We start from the raw sequence: 14924 nt of genomic DNA, 5'->3' as shown, positions 1-14924 counted from the left end.
AAAGATACTGAACTGATTTCCATTGAATTTTGTAGAGGGTTGGGTCAGGACCCAAGGAAAGAGCCCATTCCATTTTTAAGTGGATCCCCTTTCTTGAACATGTGGAGAGTGGGCGTAAGCCTTGGCAGAGGTATGTACTCTCTGAGTATCCTTTGAGTTCCTGCTCTATTTAATTGGTGCTTACATTGCAGTCACCACCCAGCTCCACCTCAGACTTTATTGTTGTCATGTTGAACTATTGCTAATCGTTCATAAGTGCTGACGCAGCTCTGTACTGTATGTTCTCTTGCCTCCCTGTTTCTGTGACAAACATGTGACACTGCTTGTTTCTGGTGTCATATACAATCAAGTATGTGGCTCAGACAGAAACACTATGAAGACCTGAATTCCTCTGAGCCGACTGTAGGTTAATGTGTCACCCGTGTTTAATGCTCTGTGGAGGATCATTAGTGAAGTTAAAGCCTCTCTTACCCGATCACTTGTTTATCAGTGTTTGAAGAGTGACTCTGCTGTGGTCAAGGTCCAAGAATGGAGGAATGAACAGTGGGCGGTTAAAGGTTAAATCCACACTGGCTCACATGATTCTCAGGAAATGCTGCTGGACTGGTTTCTTTGGCTGTGTCTGACATCACACACTCATTTACTAACCCCTACTTGACTATTAAGAGTCCTCTATATAAAGGAATAAAAACTATGAGCTCTTTTGTGCCCATAATACCATCAGAGTCGCAGGTTTATGATGTACAAAAACAACAATGTCGGCCGGTGAAAAGCCCCACAATAGATCTAACTTATTATCTGACACTTTCAATGTAGAAATAATCTTGCATGCCTCAGTTTGTGCTGTGATGCTCTGCTCTGCTTGTTCTTACATTTGTAAGACAGATCAGGCTGTTCCTGCCTCTCGCCGTCCTGTCGGCTCTGCCGCGAGCATCTCATCAACAGCAAGGGTCTTTTCACTATCTATTAAAATTGGATAGTATAATTGTAATAAAATTGAATTATATACAAGCATGGTCATGGTCACCAGACTTGATAGCTTTGGTGATCCCCTCATTTTTCATCCAGCCCACCATGAGATTAAGATTTCAATTTGTCCAAAACTTGCAAAGCAAATAAAAGGTCTTATCTGTACTTTGTATTTATTGCTTATAAGTAAATAGTAAGTCAAACATTATAGCTGTTTAACATCAATATGTTGGCTTTATAACCGAGAGAGGGTCGGCATGGTGTTGCAGCGGTCTGCACTGTCTCCTCATAAGACGAGTCTGGCTTTGAATGGTTGGGGTCTTTCTGTGTGGAGTTAAAACCCACACAGTCCCAGTGGCTGTGTGGGTTTTTGTCCACATACATGCAGATGGTTTAATTGGAGACTCTAAATTGCTTGGTGTCAGCCCAATGTCAGCTGGGATGAGCTCCAGCCCACTGCCATCCTCAAAGAATAAGTGCTACAAACAAATAAATGGATGGATAGAAGGATTTTTGACCACAGTTTTTATCCATCTTATGCCATTTTGAGCATCACAACCTCACAGAGCTGCTTCTGTAGCTGTAAACATGTTAATCCATTAATTCATTCTGTGGCTCTCTGGGTAATAATATATATATATAATATCTCTGGTTATCGATCACATAATGTCTCAGCTGTGAACACTAAGGGATCATGGCAGGACAGACAAACACACATGGTTCCGGCACAAATACAAACTGGAACAGAGACATTTACAGGATCACTAATCAAACTCTCACAGTATGCTTATAATAATTAAGCTGTGTGATTAATTAATCACACATCCCCGCCTGTGAGTAATGTTTCCCATGAAGCATGTTGCTATGGGAGACTTTGTAGTAACCAGGGAGTGTTTCTCTTTCATAGACTCTATTTTCAGATAACAGCGCTGCCACTGCACTGTGTAAAAGCCACTTTATCCTTCAGGACAGTTTGTTTCCCTTCACTCTGATGAAATATGCTGTGATGCTTCCCACACCCTCGTGGGCGTTGTTTGTGTTTCGCCGCAGTGCAAGTTTCTGTGCTGCCAGCTGAACGCAAACATGTAGATTTTTTTTTGTGTTTGACATATGGATGAAAGGCCAACGGTTGTGATGAACCTGTGGCAGGAACGAGGTGTTAAGAAGCAACACGGAGACGTTCTTCAAGGTGTGAAAGTAACACGGGATGTTATAATTGCATTGGGAAAGAGGGAGCAGGTGGAAACGCTGCTTCGCCCACAGGTTTAGTTTGTGGAAACGCAGCTTCATCCTCCATTCAGTTTCGGTTTTCCCTCGCTGCTCTGTCATCAGCCTCTCAAACAAAAACACACCTGGGAAGGTTTGACTGTGAGAACGACACACCCGTCTGTGCATGCAAACACATCTACATCCCTCGCCTTCTCTAAGTCTACCTGCCTCCATCTTCTCACACACACACACACACACACACACACACACACACGCCCTGAGGAGACAGCTGTCACTCACACTATCAGAATAGAAACGTAGGTTGGGCGATGGCCGCGGCTTATTATCACTGTCAGCAGCCCGCACTTATTCCTTGTCTGCAGATGAGACATGAAGCACACGACCTAAACTTAGAGGTGGAAAACATGTTACTGTCCTCTAGTACAACTCATTAAGAGAGTCCTTCACTTCAACAATCCCTTTTTATGCCTCTTTATTCTTCTACCTCATGATATTTAAGTAAAATACAGTTAGTAGAGCCACTAGACACATCAGACTAATGGCTACGGCTCAGCAGTAGAAGCTCAGGCTGTAGGAAATCATTTCCTTATCATTTAATCCACTATTTTCTCGATTTCAATTAATTGATTGGCCTGTAACCTGAAAAATAGAGAAAATTAGATCATTTCTAAGAGATGTTAACATGATAAAACTCTAACAGACGTCTAAGATTTATTCACATTTGAGATAGAATCAGTGAATATTTGTTGCTCCACTTACTATATATTTATTATTATTATCAAGTGATCTGCAGGTTATTTTTTCTAATAACTAAATAAAACTAAATAAATAAATAAAACGAAGCCAAGGTGATGCAGTATGTCTGCCAAGTTTTTTACTTCGACTTTTAAAGCAAAAGTACTAATATCACAATTGTAAAAACAAAATTAGAACTAAAAGATTTCCCGACAAACAAAACAGCAGATATTTTTGAGAAAAAGCCCCTGAAGAAGGTTTTGCCAAAAGAATGACTGAAACAATATTAGATACTTGGCAATCAATGAAATGAATAATCAACAAATGAACTGAAATGAAATATAAAGTAGTTAAAATCCAACTACTTAAACAGGCCACATAAGTCTAAAAACTTCTCTCATGTTATGTTTGTAATGATATACAATATAATCTGTTTTAATGTAGCTCAGAGGAGACTTTCTCATATGTATTAACTTTACTTGTAATAGATTACTTTTATGGTGTGGTATTGGTACTTTTACGACAGAAAAGTTACTTATACAGTGTCACTACTTCCTGACTTTATCTCCCTCATCACTGAAACTGCTCTGCTGGTGAGTTTGTGGATGGAGACGAGCACAGAGAGGCACACCTTCATCACATGAACATGTGTGTGTGTGTGTGTGTGTGTAAACAGACACTGCTGTGTGTGCAGCCTCTCTCCACCACTCTTTGCATATGCTTGTAGATAAGAGAGAGAGAGAGAGAGGCAGAGAGACATCAGCCCCCACCTTGCTCCCAGTGTGAGCTGTGTACACTATAAATATTTCCATAGCCAGCTCTCACACGGAAGTGAAGGAGGAAGTTGGACATTGCACATGGAAGAGAGGGAGAGAGAGAGAGAGAGAGAGAGATGGAGGGATGAAGGAGGTGAAAGAGTAACATTAACAAGAATACACTGAAGTGACTGTCGCTGTATGTAAATGATTTTATTCAGACTCACAGTGTTCAGACTGTCCCCAGAGGAGACGCAGTAGTTTCACCTCGCAGCAGAAACCTGAAGCACACTGGTCTGACCACACCTGTATAGTAAACACCACTGTTATTCTACATCTTCACTGTTTATTTGTTTTTTTTTGTTAAGTTATTGAATTCAAGTTGTTTTCAGGGGAAAAAAAGATATGTTAGTAACAAATAAATAGTTTATTAAAATCTTGCTCACATACTAATACATCCTCTTCCTTATACATGTACAGAGCTTATCATATAATAGTACAGACCTGGTGGATCGCAAGGCCAATTTTTTATATATATTTTAAATTTTACTAAAACACCAACCAAATAGTGAAGAGTCACACTCACTCACTCAGAATCACCCAAAGCTCCTACTGAAGTCTTTATTTCCTATTTTCTTCAAGTAACATTTAAAAAATCAAAGATATTCAATTCACTATCATAAAGAAACTATTTGAAGCAGCAGATATTCACATTTGTGAAATGAGAGCCAGTAAATGTTTGGTAATTTAGTTCGGAACAAGATGAATTGTCTCATACTTTATGGATCTTTCTTTGTGTTCTGTGAATATTTTGTGTCCTTCGAGTGTGTGACGTCTCTTTCCACACATTTCAAAGACAAAGAAGTTGTTATTGTTGGGATGTTTGTATTTTGTGTTTTCCTTTCTGAAAGAAACTGTGTGTACAAGTTCTTCTTTTAACTGTTCTTTATTCTTCCTCCTCCTCCTCCTCCTCTTCAGTCCTCATTCTGGAGCCGGTGGCTCGGGATGACCTGAACGGGAAAACCCTGAAGATCACAGACTTCGGTCTGGCCAGAGAGTGGCACCAGACCACCAAGATGAGCGCAGCGGGGACGTACGCCTGGATGGCACCGGAGGTCATCAAGCTCTCCCTCTTCTCCAAGAGCAGCGACGTGTGGAGGTACAGCACTCGAGTCCGTGTGTCACCTCATTCCCCTGATTTTCACAGTGACAGACTTCCTTCCAGATTGTCAGAGGAGAGTCATGTGACAGTGAGTGAATGAGCATGAGATTCATTTCCACACTTTGTCTCCTCTCTTAGTTTTGGCGTGTTACTCTGGGAGCTGCTGACCGGCGAGGTTCCGTACCGGGAGATAGATGCACTGGCCGTAGCTTACGGTGTCGCCATGAACAAGTTAACGCTTCCAATCCCTTCGACCTGCCCTGAGCCTTTTGCTCAGCTGCTGGGAGGTGAGCAGACGCCCACCTCAACCTGATGAGAGATGATGTAATCCAAGAATACCTCAAACACTGAAGATATTGAAATCCACTGATGAGGCCCTGTTAGTGTTCCCCTCCACGTTCACTTAGACTCACAGATAAAGTAATTTGATTTAGGTGGTCAAAGGTCAAAGGTCAATGTCACAGTGGCCTCAAAAACATGAACACTATATATCGAGTCTGTCTTTAGGGCATTTTGATCAGGTTTAGCTAATTTGATTTTTGTGGTCAAAGGTCACGATGATCACAAATTAGTGTGGAAAAAAATATATGTAACTGGAACTGCTGCTGGCGGAGGCCTACAATCCCAGGGTCGTGATTCTAGTTCAAGGTCACAGTGGCTGAATTTAAAACTAAGTAAAAATGGATTAAGATTCATGAAGTTGCTTTTAATACATCCTTGTGTGGAGCTGCGTCTCATGTCCCTTGGGCTGGATTTTTTCTTTTCACCTTGCAAATGATCCTGGCAGCGCTGTGTTAACAGTGGAGGCTTGTGTTTCACAGTCGGGGTCATCTCTGTTTAAAGACACACTGGCCTTTTATTCATATTCCGCAAATATGCTTATTCCTAACTTCTTCTTTATGAGAGCGGTTAATCTGCACAATTAAGTTTTACGTCTACTTAAAAAATTAGTGAGGGAGTTGTGTCCTCTTTTCCTCCTCCCTCACTCCACTTCATCTGATCCATGTTCATCCGTTAATCTCTCCTTTGTCATCCCTCGCTGCTCCCTACACTCTGTGTTTACTCCTGTCATCATCTCACTTTCATCTCAGCCCCCTCCAACTTTATCCTCGTGCTCTTTATGCTAATTTATCTGCCCTCGTAAAGGAATGTTACCTGCTTTGAAAGATGTTTTTAGTCTGTGAAACGACTCCGATGATTCTCTCTCTCCCTGTTTTCCTCTGTGGTTCAGTGTTGGAGAGATGGCACTGATCAGTCTGAGGCACAGCAGATTATTATAGGTGTGTTTCTCTAACACTGTCAGTCAGGGTTCGGCTCATGATGGCGGCCATATGCTGTCCCATCTTGCTCCCCGCCACTTCTTCTGTTGCCTTCTCTCCAACCAGCAAAGAAATAAGAAAAGACCATGATTCAGTTCCGTTTGTATTATATGGATGATCGGCAGCTATTAATCTTGTGATTGTCATTTTAAAGCAAAATTACTCAAATAATTCTGGCCTTCATGGATAAATGTGAGGATTTGCTTAAAATGTTTTGATTTAACATTATTTGGTTTGAAAAGAAAAAGAAGAAGAAAACTGTGAGAGATACACCATCGATTGATATATTTAGCAAATGTTTGATAATCAAAATAAATGTCATCATAAATTATACTATTCCCTGAAATCCCTTGTCCTCCCATCAGAAACTAATACTTGCGTCTTTCCCTCCATCAGAATGCTGGAGCCCCAACCCCCACAGCAGGCCGTCGTTCACCAGCATCCTGAGGCGGCTGCTGGCCATCGAGCAGTCGGCCATGTTCCAGATGCCTCTGGAGTCGTTCCACTCCTTACAAGAAGACTGGAGGCTGGAGATCCAGGAGATGTTCGACGAGCTCCGAGCCAAAGAGAAGGTGAGAGATGTGAAAACACAGATCCATGCTGCTCCAGGACCAGCTCAGACCTCTGCAGCCGGGTTGTTCTGGAAAATGCATGAATATGTGGACTTCAGATGAGCAGTGGATGAAGTACATTTACCCTGGTACATGCATATTATGTATTTGTGATAGAAAATATGTATTTATTTATTTCACTATGTTTATCTGATAAGTAATAAAATCCCATTATTACAACAAATAATAGCACAACATGGCTTCATTTTCTTTGTGTTTAGTTGGAAAGAAACTGATTAGAAAGACTAAATGATTTTATTTCCTAGTATCTAGTTTAAAAAAAGTAAAAAAAACATTATTGAATGGTTTCAGGAAAAGTAGTGAAAGAAACTGTCACTCATCTGTGTTTCGTTAACACAGTTTGTTTTTCTGATAATTAGACAAGACTATTGCAACAGGAGGTGTAAGAGGAGGTAAACTAACAACCTACTCTCCTCCTCCTCTTCCTCTCTGCAGGAGCTGAGGTCCTGGGAGGAGGCGTTGGCTCGAGCGGCCGAGGAACAGAGGGAGCAGGAGGAGCAGCTGAGGAGGAGAGAGCAGGAGCTGGCTGAGAGGGAGATTGACATCGTGGAGCGAGAGCTGAACATCATCATCCACCAGATGTACCAGGAGAAGCCCAGCGTGAAGAAGAGGAAGGGCCACTTCAAGAAGAGCAGACTCATGAAGCTGGGCCGAGACAGCAACTGCATCAGCCTGCCCTCTGGTGGGTGGGAGGAGGAGCTGCAGTTTGTTTCAATCCCATGAATCTGCTAAAAAAATACTTACAAATTCAAATTAAAAAGTCCTAGTCTCTTTTCATTAATACATGTAATTTTACATTAATACAAGGAATGAGTCTTGTTAAAACATTCTGTAAGAGCATTTATAATTAGAATGAACAAGAAATTATTTCTTTGTGTGAAATATTAAGAAATTGGATGAAAAAAATTCAAGCAAACAAAGATTTGAGGGATTGTGATTCAACTCAACGTCTTTATTCGTGATTGTACTTCTGTAGCTATTGATTTATCATTTAAAGCCTTTTAAGTGACTTATGGCCAAAATGTGAATTTTATAATTTTGATAAATACAGCCACTGACAGAGCTTCTAGTTTAATGGCACATGGTGTTTCATTTAGTTAAGGAAAAGGAATTGTATCCAAGTCTACTGAAAGGAACTCTGTCCATTTTTTAATCATTATATTATATATTTATCAATTTTGAATAAATCTCGTAAATTCAAAACAAAAGGAAACAGAAAAACTACATCACTGTTTAGTTTGATCCTCCTTCGCCTTTTATACAGCGCGTCTTCAGGATGTGATAAATGCTGAAGCTCACAGTGGTCTGCCCTTTGCTGTGTGTTTTCCCGTAACCAGCCTGTATGGAAATGTTATGTAAAAATGATTTGGCGCATGTTCTCTCTTCTGTCCTGCAGGCTTTGAGCATAAGATCACAGTGCAGGCGTCTCCCAGTGTGGACAAGAGGAAGACCCAGGGCAGCGAGAGCACCACCCCACCTGCCAGCCCAGGAGTCATTCCCCGACTGAGAGCCATCAGACGTGAGCATGAACACCCTGAAACATTTCTTTTTTTGTGCGAGTTACGGTTTTGAAATGCAATGAACCAGAATTTCTCAATACCATACAACATACAGTATGTCACAGCTTAAGATGTTTGTGCTGTGTATCAGTGACACCGAGCGATGGCAGCAAGACGTGGGGACGCAGCGCCGTGTGCAAGAAGGAAGACCTGGCAACCAACAAGAAGAAAGGACGAACCTGGGGACCGAGCTCCACCCACCAGAGGGAGAGGGTCGGAGGGGAGGAAAAGTACGGAGAAACATTCCCTTTATATTACTTATGAAAGTTAAAGTTTTGTTGTTTGTAAAGCTTTTACACTGTGACTCAATACTGCATATCATAATACTTAGTTCTGTTTTGTGAGATGTTGATGACAGCATGTCAAACACATGAGGGTTGTTATTCCAGACAAGAAACAAATTCATTTTCAGCATGAACTCTAGAATACCCAGCTGCCCACACAAAGTCTCTATGTGCACATGGTACCCCCTTCAAAACCCCCACTTCTTAAATGACATAAAAAATGTTTACCTTTCGCTGCTTCTTATCTTATAAACCTGTATTAAAGTCATATTTCTCTGGTTTCAGGCTGAAATCTCTGGGGGAGGGAAGCAAGGTTTGGTCGTCCAGTGCCCCAAATCTGGGAAAATCCCCCAAACATGCCCCCATGACTGCTGGCTTCTCCAGCCTGAATGAAATGGGTGAGTGTTGAGTTTTTTTAATCATAAAATGCACATCACTGACTAATATATCATCTCAACTCTTCTATTTTATGCCCCCTGGTCCTCTCTTACAGAGGAGTGCAGTGAGTTCGAGGAGTCACCGGGGTCCCTGCAGCCATCAGAGACGAGCAGTAACGGGGCTGCGGACGACTCTGGGTCTCTGTGGGGCAGCGTGGGCCCCCACACGATGCCTGCTGTCGGGGTGTCTACTGCGAGCTCCTGTCAGGGCCCTGGAGGCCTGGGATCGGGGGTGAGCTACCAGGACTCGCTTCGTCGCTGCAACCAGAGGAAGAAGAGCGATGTGCTGCTGCTGGGCTGTGCCTCTCTGCTAGCGTCCGTCGCCTTCGGACAAGACCTCCTGCAGCTGGGAAAACTGCAGGTGAGCTAAAAAGCTAAGAAACGTCAGAGTTTTAAAACTACTAAGCATCCTGTGTTTGTTTGAACAACAGAACTAGAGCACATACCTTAATTTATTGTCTTCTTAAATCCAAATTAATTAATTAATTAACTTCCCTTAACATGCTTGATTTTCAAAGGTCCATGGATTTTTCTCTCGGAAAGTTGATAAAAATGTTGACAGTTTTGTTTTGTAGTTTTTGAACAATCCTGCTGACAAACAAACAAATAAACCAACAAACAATCTAAGGGACAGGGGTGACAACAATCAAATAAACACACTATCTGATTGGGTTTTCCAGTTATGTTTTAACTCGTTTTCATTAGGTTTGTCTATTTTTTTATACTGTTGCCTTTCTGCAAAAAAAGCCTCCGACAGGATGTTGACGGTTTTAATTGGGGTGAAAAACAATATGTTCCTTCACACCTTCATTATTAACTGTTATAGTTTTTCACAAACAGCTTCCTCGTCCTGCAGACAGTTGCTTAAGCAGCATAAATTGACCTTCAGTCAAGCAGGAAGTGTTTAATAGTGTTTTCTAGGATCAGATTTGTTGCTGATCAGGTGGATGGCTTCATAGCCCCGGTCGACTCTCTCTCAGATCAATAGTTCTAACAGGACGACGCACCGTGTTAAAAACACGTGGTGCCTCCCAGTGACGCATAGATCACACCCGCCGTCTCCAGAGCTGGAAGGAATACATCACCGCTGGAATGAAACAGAACAGGATGTTCGCAGCACGAACGAGCTGCCAAATTACCAGCAGGAGACGTGTGACGCTGTTGAGTCAGCGCGCAGAGGAAGAAAGAACAGATTCAGAGTGTACAGTGAGGGGTCGATCAAAGTTATGATATGGATTTAATCTTTTGCTGTAGTTGCTTTATAAACGTCTTTATGAAATAAATAATAAAGTGTACTTCTTTCAAAGGAGGAAGCTCGTATTAACATCATCAGTCCAAACAAAATGCTAGCATCACATCTACTGTTAACCAGTCGATCGGTCACCTGATCAATACCTGTGATTGAGGTCTGAGAAGATCTCATTACATTTTGGTGCAGCTGTAGATTAAAGGGAAGATCCAGGATTATTTTCCACTTTCTTTACATGTTTTTTTAAATGACAAATAAATCAGGTCGGTTCTCAAACCACTATAAGAAGTAGACAGTCATGTGTCAGTTTGTGATGTGGAGGAATTTCATCACAATTTTGACGACAATGCTTCTTTGAATTATAGTGCAATAGTTTTATCCATGTGAACCTGAATTTTACATGTTTTTAGAATTAATTATAAATCTTAAAGGCAACTAGTCACATCAATTAAATCGTTGTCTTCAAACAGGCTGGGTTATTTCTGAAAATTAAAATGCACGATACCTAACATAACAGACCTTTAGAAGCAGATGACTTTAAAAACTGTTGGTGGAAATGTCCACTGTGTTCATTCATTAAAAAAAATAATCGAACTAACATTTTGTCCCGGTGAGACCCTCAGTGGTTGTACAGTTTGTCATTGTGACACCATGTCGTCATCAGGTGCTTCAGGATGAGCAGGACCTCAGAGAGGAGCAGCGGAAGAAGAAGGAGGGTCTCTTTCAGCGGACGGGACGTTTCCGTCGCAGCACCTCTCCACCCAGCAGGAACCTCTCCCTCTCCCTGTCGAGACACCACGACTCCACGCTGCCCTGCATGGACCCCTCTCCCTCTGTGACGCTCCTCTCTCTGTCCTCCCTGTCTGACTGCAACTCCACAAAGTCCCTCCTCCCCTCAGACCCGGACGAGTACTCCCTGACCCCCATGACGGGAGTCAAAACGCCAGCGGCTCCTCCGACCCCTGCCCTCAACCCACTCTTGGACCTGCGGGCGGAGAGCTTCAAGAAGGAGCCCAACCAGTCACTCACGCCCACCCACGTGTCTGCAGCCATGGCCATGAACAGAGGGCACAGACGCACCCCTTCAGACGGGGCGATACGACCCCGGGCCCAAACCCTGGGACACCGCAGGACACCGTCAGACGGGAGCATGCCCATGCCTCCTCCACCGGGGGCGCCGCACATCACAGGAAACAAAGGTACAAGAGAAAAATAAAGATTAGATTATATAGATTGTTTTCTCAGGCAATCTTCTCAAAGCTGTCACAAATATTCACTTAGACTCACGGAGGAAAGGTGTTTAAAGGTCAAAGGTCACTGTCGCCTCACAAAACCTGTTGAACATAATATATCTCAAGTCTGCCTCTAGGGCATTTCTTCACATTTAGACCAGTCATCACTTGGACTTAAAGATGAGCTGATTAGATTTCAGTGGTTAAAGGTCTCAGTGACCTTGTGGAAAAAATGCATGCGGACTGAAACTGCACTGGTGGGCAGAGTAATACAACCAGAGGACGGTAATTCTAGTTTTCTTTTTTGTTTTGAATTGTTTGACTAACAGTCTTATCTCAACATTTGAAAACTGGAACCAGAGAACATTGGTTTTTCCTTAATTGAACAAAGATGATGATTTTTTTTCTCCATTCTTCTCCCTTTCATTAATCAGGTGCACAGGACTCCCTGGACATCCCTCGCCTCCCCAACCCCTCCACCATCTTCCCAATCCCCCATCGGCGTAAAGCCCCCGCTCCACCCATCCCCGTCTCAGATCCTCTCATCAGCCCCCTGGAGAGACCCAAGACGCTGGAGTTTGCCCCCCGGCCGCGGCCCACCCCGGCCAGGATGAGAGCCGACCCCTGGAAGCTGGGCTCTCTCTCCCGGACCCTGAGCTCGTCCCCGGGCAGCAGCTGCGACAGCCCGCCCGGCTCCGGGGACAGCAACGCTGGCGCAGCACGGCCCAGCCTGATGGACATGGACATGGAGGGCCAGAGTTTGGACCCCACCATCCCTCTGTGTGGACAGCAGCAGCCCGCCACTCTTTGTGGACAGCAATACTCATAGTGAAAAAACACCACATTTCCAATTCTAATGTTTTTGCATTTAAACGTGTCCCAGGACGTTAGAGCTGGGGCTGAATAAAGAATGCCTTCTGATGTCTGAGCCGAGCAAAGTGCACTCGCTGAAGTTCGCAAAAACAAACCCACTTCCTGTCATGTTTTTAGGCACTAACTGGAAGCCATCCCTCTCATGTGCACATTTAGCGTCCTGATAAGGTGACGGCAAGCCATCCCCTGCAGCGATCTCTAACCTGCACGACTCTGAGAGACCACAGAGGTCTCCTCACCCACCTACACTACTTCCCTCCCTCCTCGGACGCCATCTCTACCTGCTTCTTAGTGACCAGGTTACATTTCCTCTGAGACTCACGACATTCTAAAAGCCATTCAAATGCTTAAAGGGCCACTTGTTTGACTTTGCTAACTATTCACTTCAATTCATCTGCTTGTGCTTCTGCCGCCCGTCTGTGTAGCCGCTTCACGTTCTGCTTGCATCGACTTTTCTCTCTCCCACTCCACAAAAATATCCCATCGTTATTTCACCCAAACATTTTGATCTTTTCAGGAGTTTTCCCTGAGAAAAACAAGAGCTAGACTTTGTTGAACTTGCTCACAGAGAGTGTTCTTGTTCTTATTTTGCACGCTGGTTTTTCTGCCGGTCCACAAACATCTCCCATAATTCCTCACGTGTCATCTCGTCATCCACTTCCTTCCAAGACTAAAACAGGAAAAAGCCTTTTTTTTTTTTTTCTCAAAGCACTGGACGGGTGATCTCCTCAGCCTTGTACATTTAAAAACATAGAGTTTATTTTCTCAGTGCTTGCACCATCCCTGCCGCAAACCTGTCAGCAGAAGTGTTTTTCTATTGGTTTGGCAGACCAGGTGTGTGTCTCTGTGTGTGAATGTGTGTATATTAAGTGTACATGTGTGGATGAACAAAATGGGTTCATATGTGTGTACTGGTGCTTTTTTAGTGCATGTTATTTTACGTTTGAATGGTCGGAGCACTTCTTCAATAAGACCACACACATTCTGGGCTGTTTGTCATTTTTCCTTTTTTAATAACCATCCGTTCCTAACTAACAGTCAGTAGCACTCTAACTAACATTAACTAACAATGGACAATGAGAATAGAAAACACTGAGGGAAACAAAAAAACTACCTGATTTCAACGCCAACCTCATGTTTTATGTGGGACTGTTTGGAAGCTTGGCCTTCTCTCCTCTGACCTGCTCTGTTCGACATCGGTGGCACCTTTAGGAGCCGTGATGCGCAGCTAGTTCGTTTCTGTGGACCAGTGGCTCTCGCCGCCGCCGACAAATCAACCTTTATCTCCGGAGTCATTTTTCGTACAGTGGACAGTGCGTCTTTTGGCGGCAGATGGTATTTTACTTGACTGTGCAAGTTTCTCTCAGTGTGTGTGTGAGCGTGAACATGAGTGTGTGTTATTGTTTGTATGGGATCCTGACAATCCCATTTGTTCGAAGCGTGAGCCCCCAAACTCCTTCTTCGCGTGTGGTTAAGAACACTGAGTATTTATTATTAAATTTATTGTTATTATCGGTAAAGGATTAATTATTATTATTATTACTACAATGCTCTTCCTGGGGTGTCTGTATATATTTGTTAACATAACCAAGGAGAACCTGGGAAACTGCTCACTGAAACGTCCATGTTGTCTCCAGTCTCATCTGTGACATTTCATTTTCTTCGATGAGGAATATGTGAGAAATGTGATGAATGAGAGATGAATAAAAAAAGAAAGAAAGAAAGAAGCCTCAGTGTCAGTGACACATCTATTTTATGTCATTAAGCAAAATGTGTTTTGAACTCAGATCCTTAAAAGTAACAACAATATAAGAAGAATATAAAGATACTCCAGTGTAAGTAATATCACTGTAATCGCTTTACATCTGTACTTACGTAAAAGTAGCAACAATGTAACAACAACAAAAAATACTCCAATATAAGTAGAATCCCTGTAGCCAGAATACTTCTGTAATTAAGTAATGGTATGGAGGTATTATAAAATGTACTTATAGTATGAAAAGTCTACCTTCATTAAAATGGTTCCTGTGACCAGCTATTGAATATAAAGACAAATTATTATTATTCAGTAATCAGTGTTCACTTTTGACAATACTGACAATACTTCTTTTTAACTTGGCTTGGGAGGTAGAGCGAGTTGTCCACTAACCAGAAGTCTATTTGTTAGATTACTGGATCATTTGTCTGGATTTCAAAGTGACCTTAGGCCAGATACAGAACTGTGAACTGTCCCGGACAGCTGTGCACACAGTGGATGAATGGTGTGTGATAGAAAAAACAAGTATACTTATAGAAGTCTTGTAAAAACCGGTGAATGCGACTTGTACTGTAAACAGTTCTGAGTGGTCAAAAAGACAGTAAAAGAGTTATACAGTCCATTTCCCATTGACAGTTTTAGTGGTACTTCTGTGTGAGTAAAGTATCTGACCATGGCAGGTTTACTGTCAGTCAGGACAAAGGCAACTGCAGCAACAGATGAAATCCTCTA

The 14924-nt window shown here is 42.6% G+C and overlaps 1 protein-coding gene across 1 annotated transcript in view; it reads left to right on the top strand.

Annotated features, from left to right (window-relative positions):
- The window catches only part of map3k10 (mitogen-activated protein kinase kinase kinase 10), a 30439-nt gene extending 16278 nt beyond the window's left edge, over positions 1–14161 (top strand). The window contains exons 2-11 of the mRNA XM_020088619.2: positions 4668–4848; positions 4990–5138; positions 6567–6742; positions 7238–7484; positions 8199–8321; positions 8453–8591; positions 8931–9043; positions 9139–9443; positions 10996–11530; positions 11998–14161. Coding sequence (XP_019944178.1) covers positions 4668–4848; positions 4990–5138; positions 6567–6742; positions 7238–7484; positions 8199–8321; positions 8453–8591; positions 8931–9043; positions 9139–9443; positions 10996–11530; positions 11998–12392 — 2363 coding nt within the window. The 3' untranslated portion in view covers positions 12393–14161. The remainder of the gene's footprint in view (positions 1–4667; positions 4849–4989; positions 5139–6566; positions 6743–7237; positions 7485–8198; positions 8322–8452; positions 8592–8930; positions 9044–9138; positions 9444–10995; positions 11531–11997) is intronic.
- The last annotated feature ends 763 nt before the right edge of the window (positions 14162–14924 follow it).

This window comes from Paralichthys olivaceus, chromosome 11 (assembly GCF_024713975.1).
Source record: "Paralichthys olivaceus isolate ysfri-2021 chromosome 11, ASM2471397v2, whole genome shotgun sequence".
NCBI classification, from domain to species: domain Eukaryota; kingdom Metazoa; phylum Chordata; class Actinopteri; order Pleuronectiformes; family Paralichthyidae; genus Paralichthys; species Paralichthys olivaceus.
Note: the sequence above shows the minus strand (reverse complement) of the source record. Positions and strands in the feature narration are given on the sequence as shown.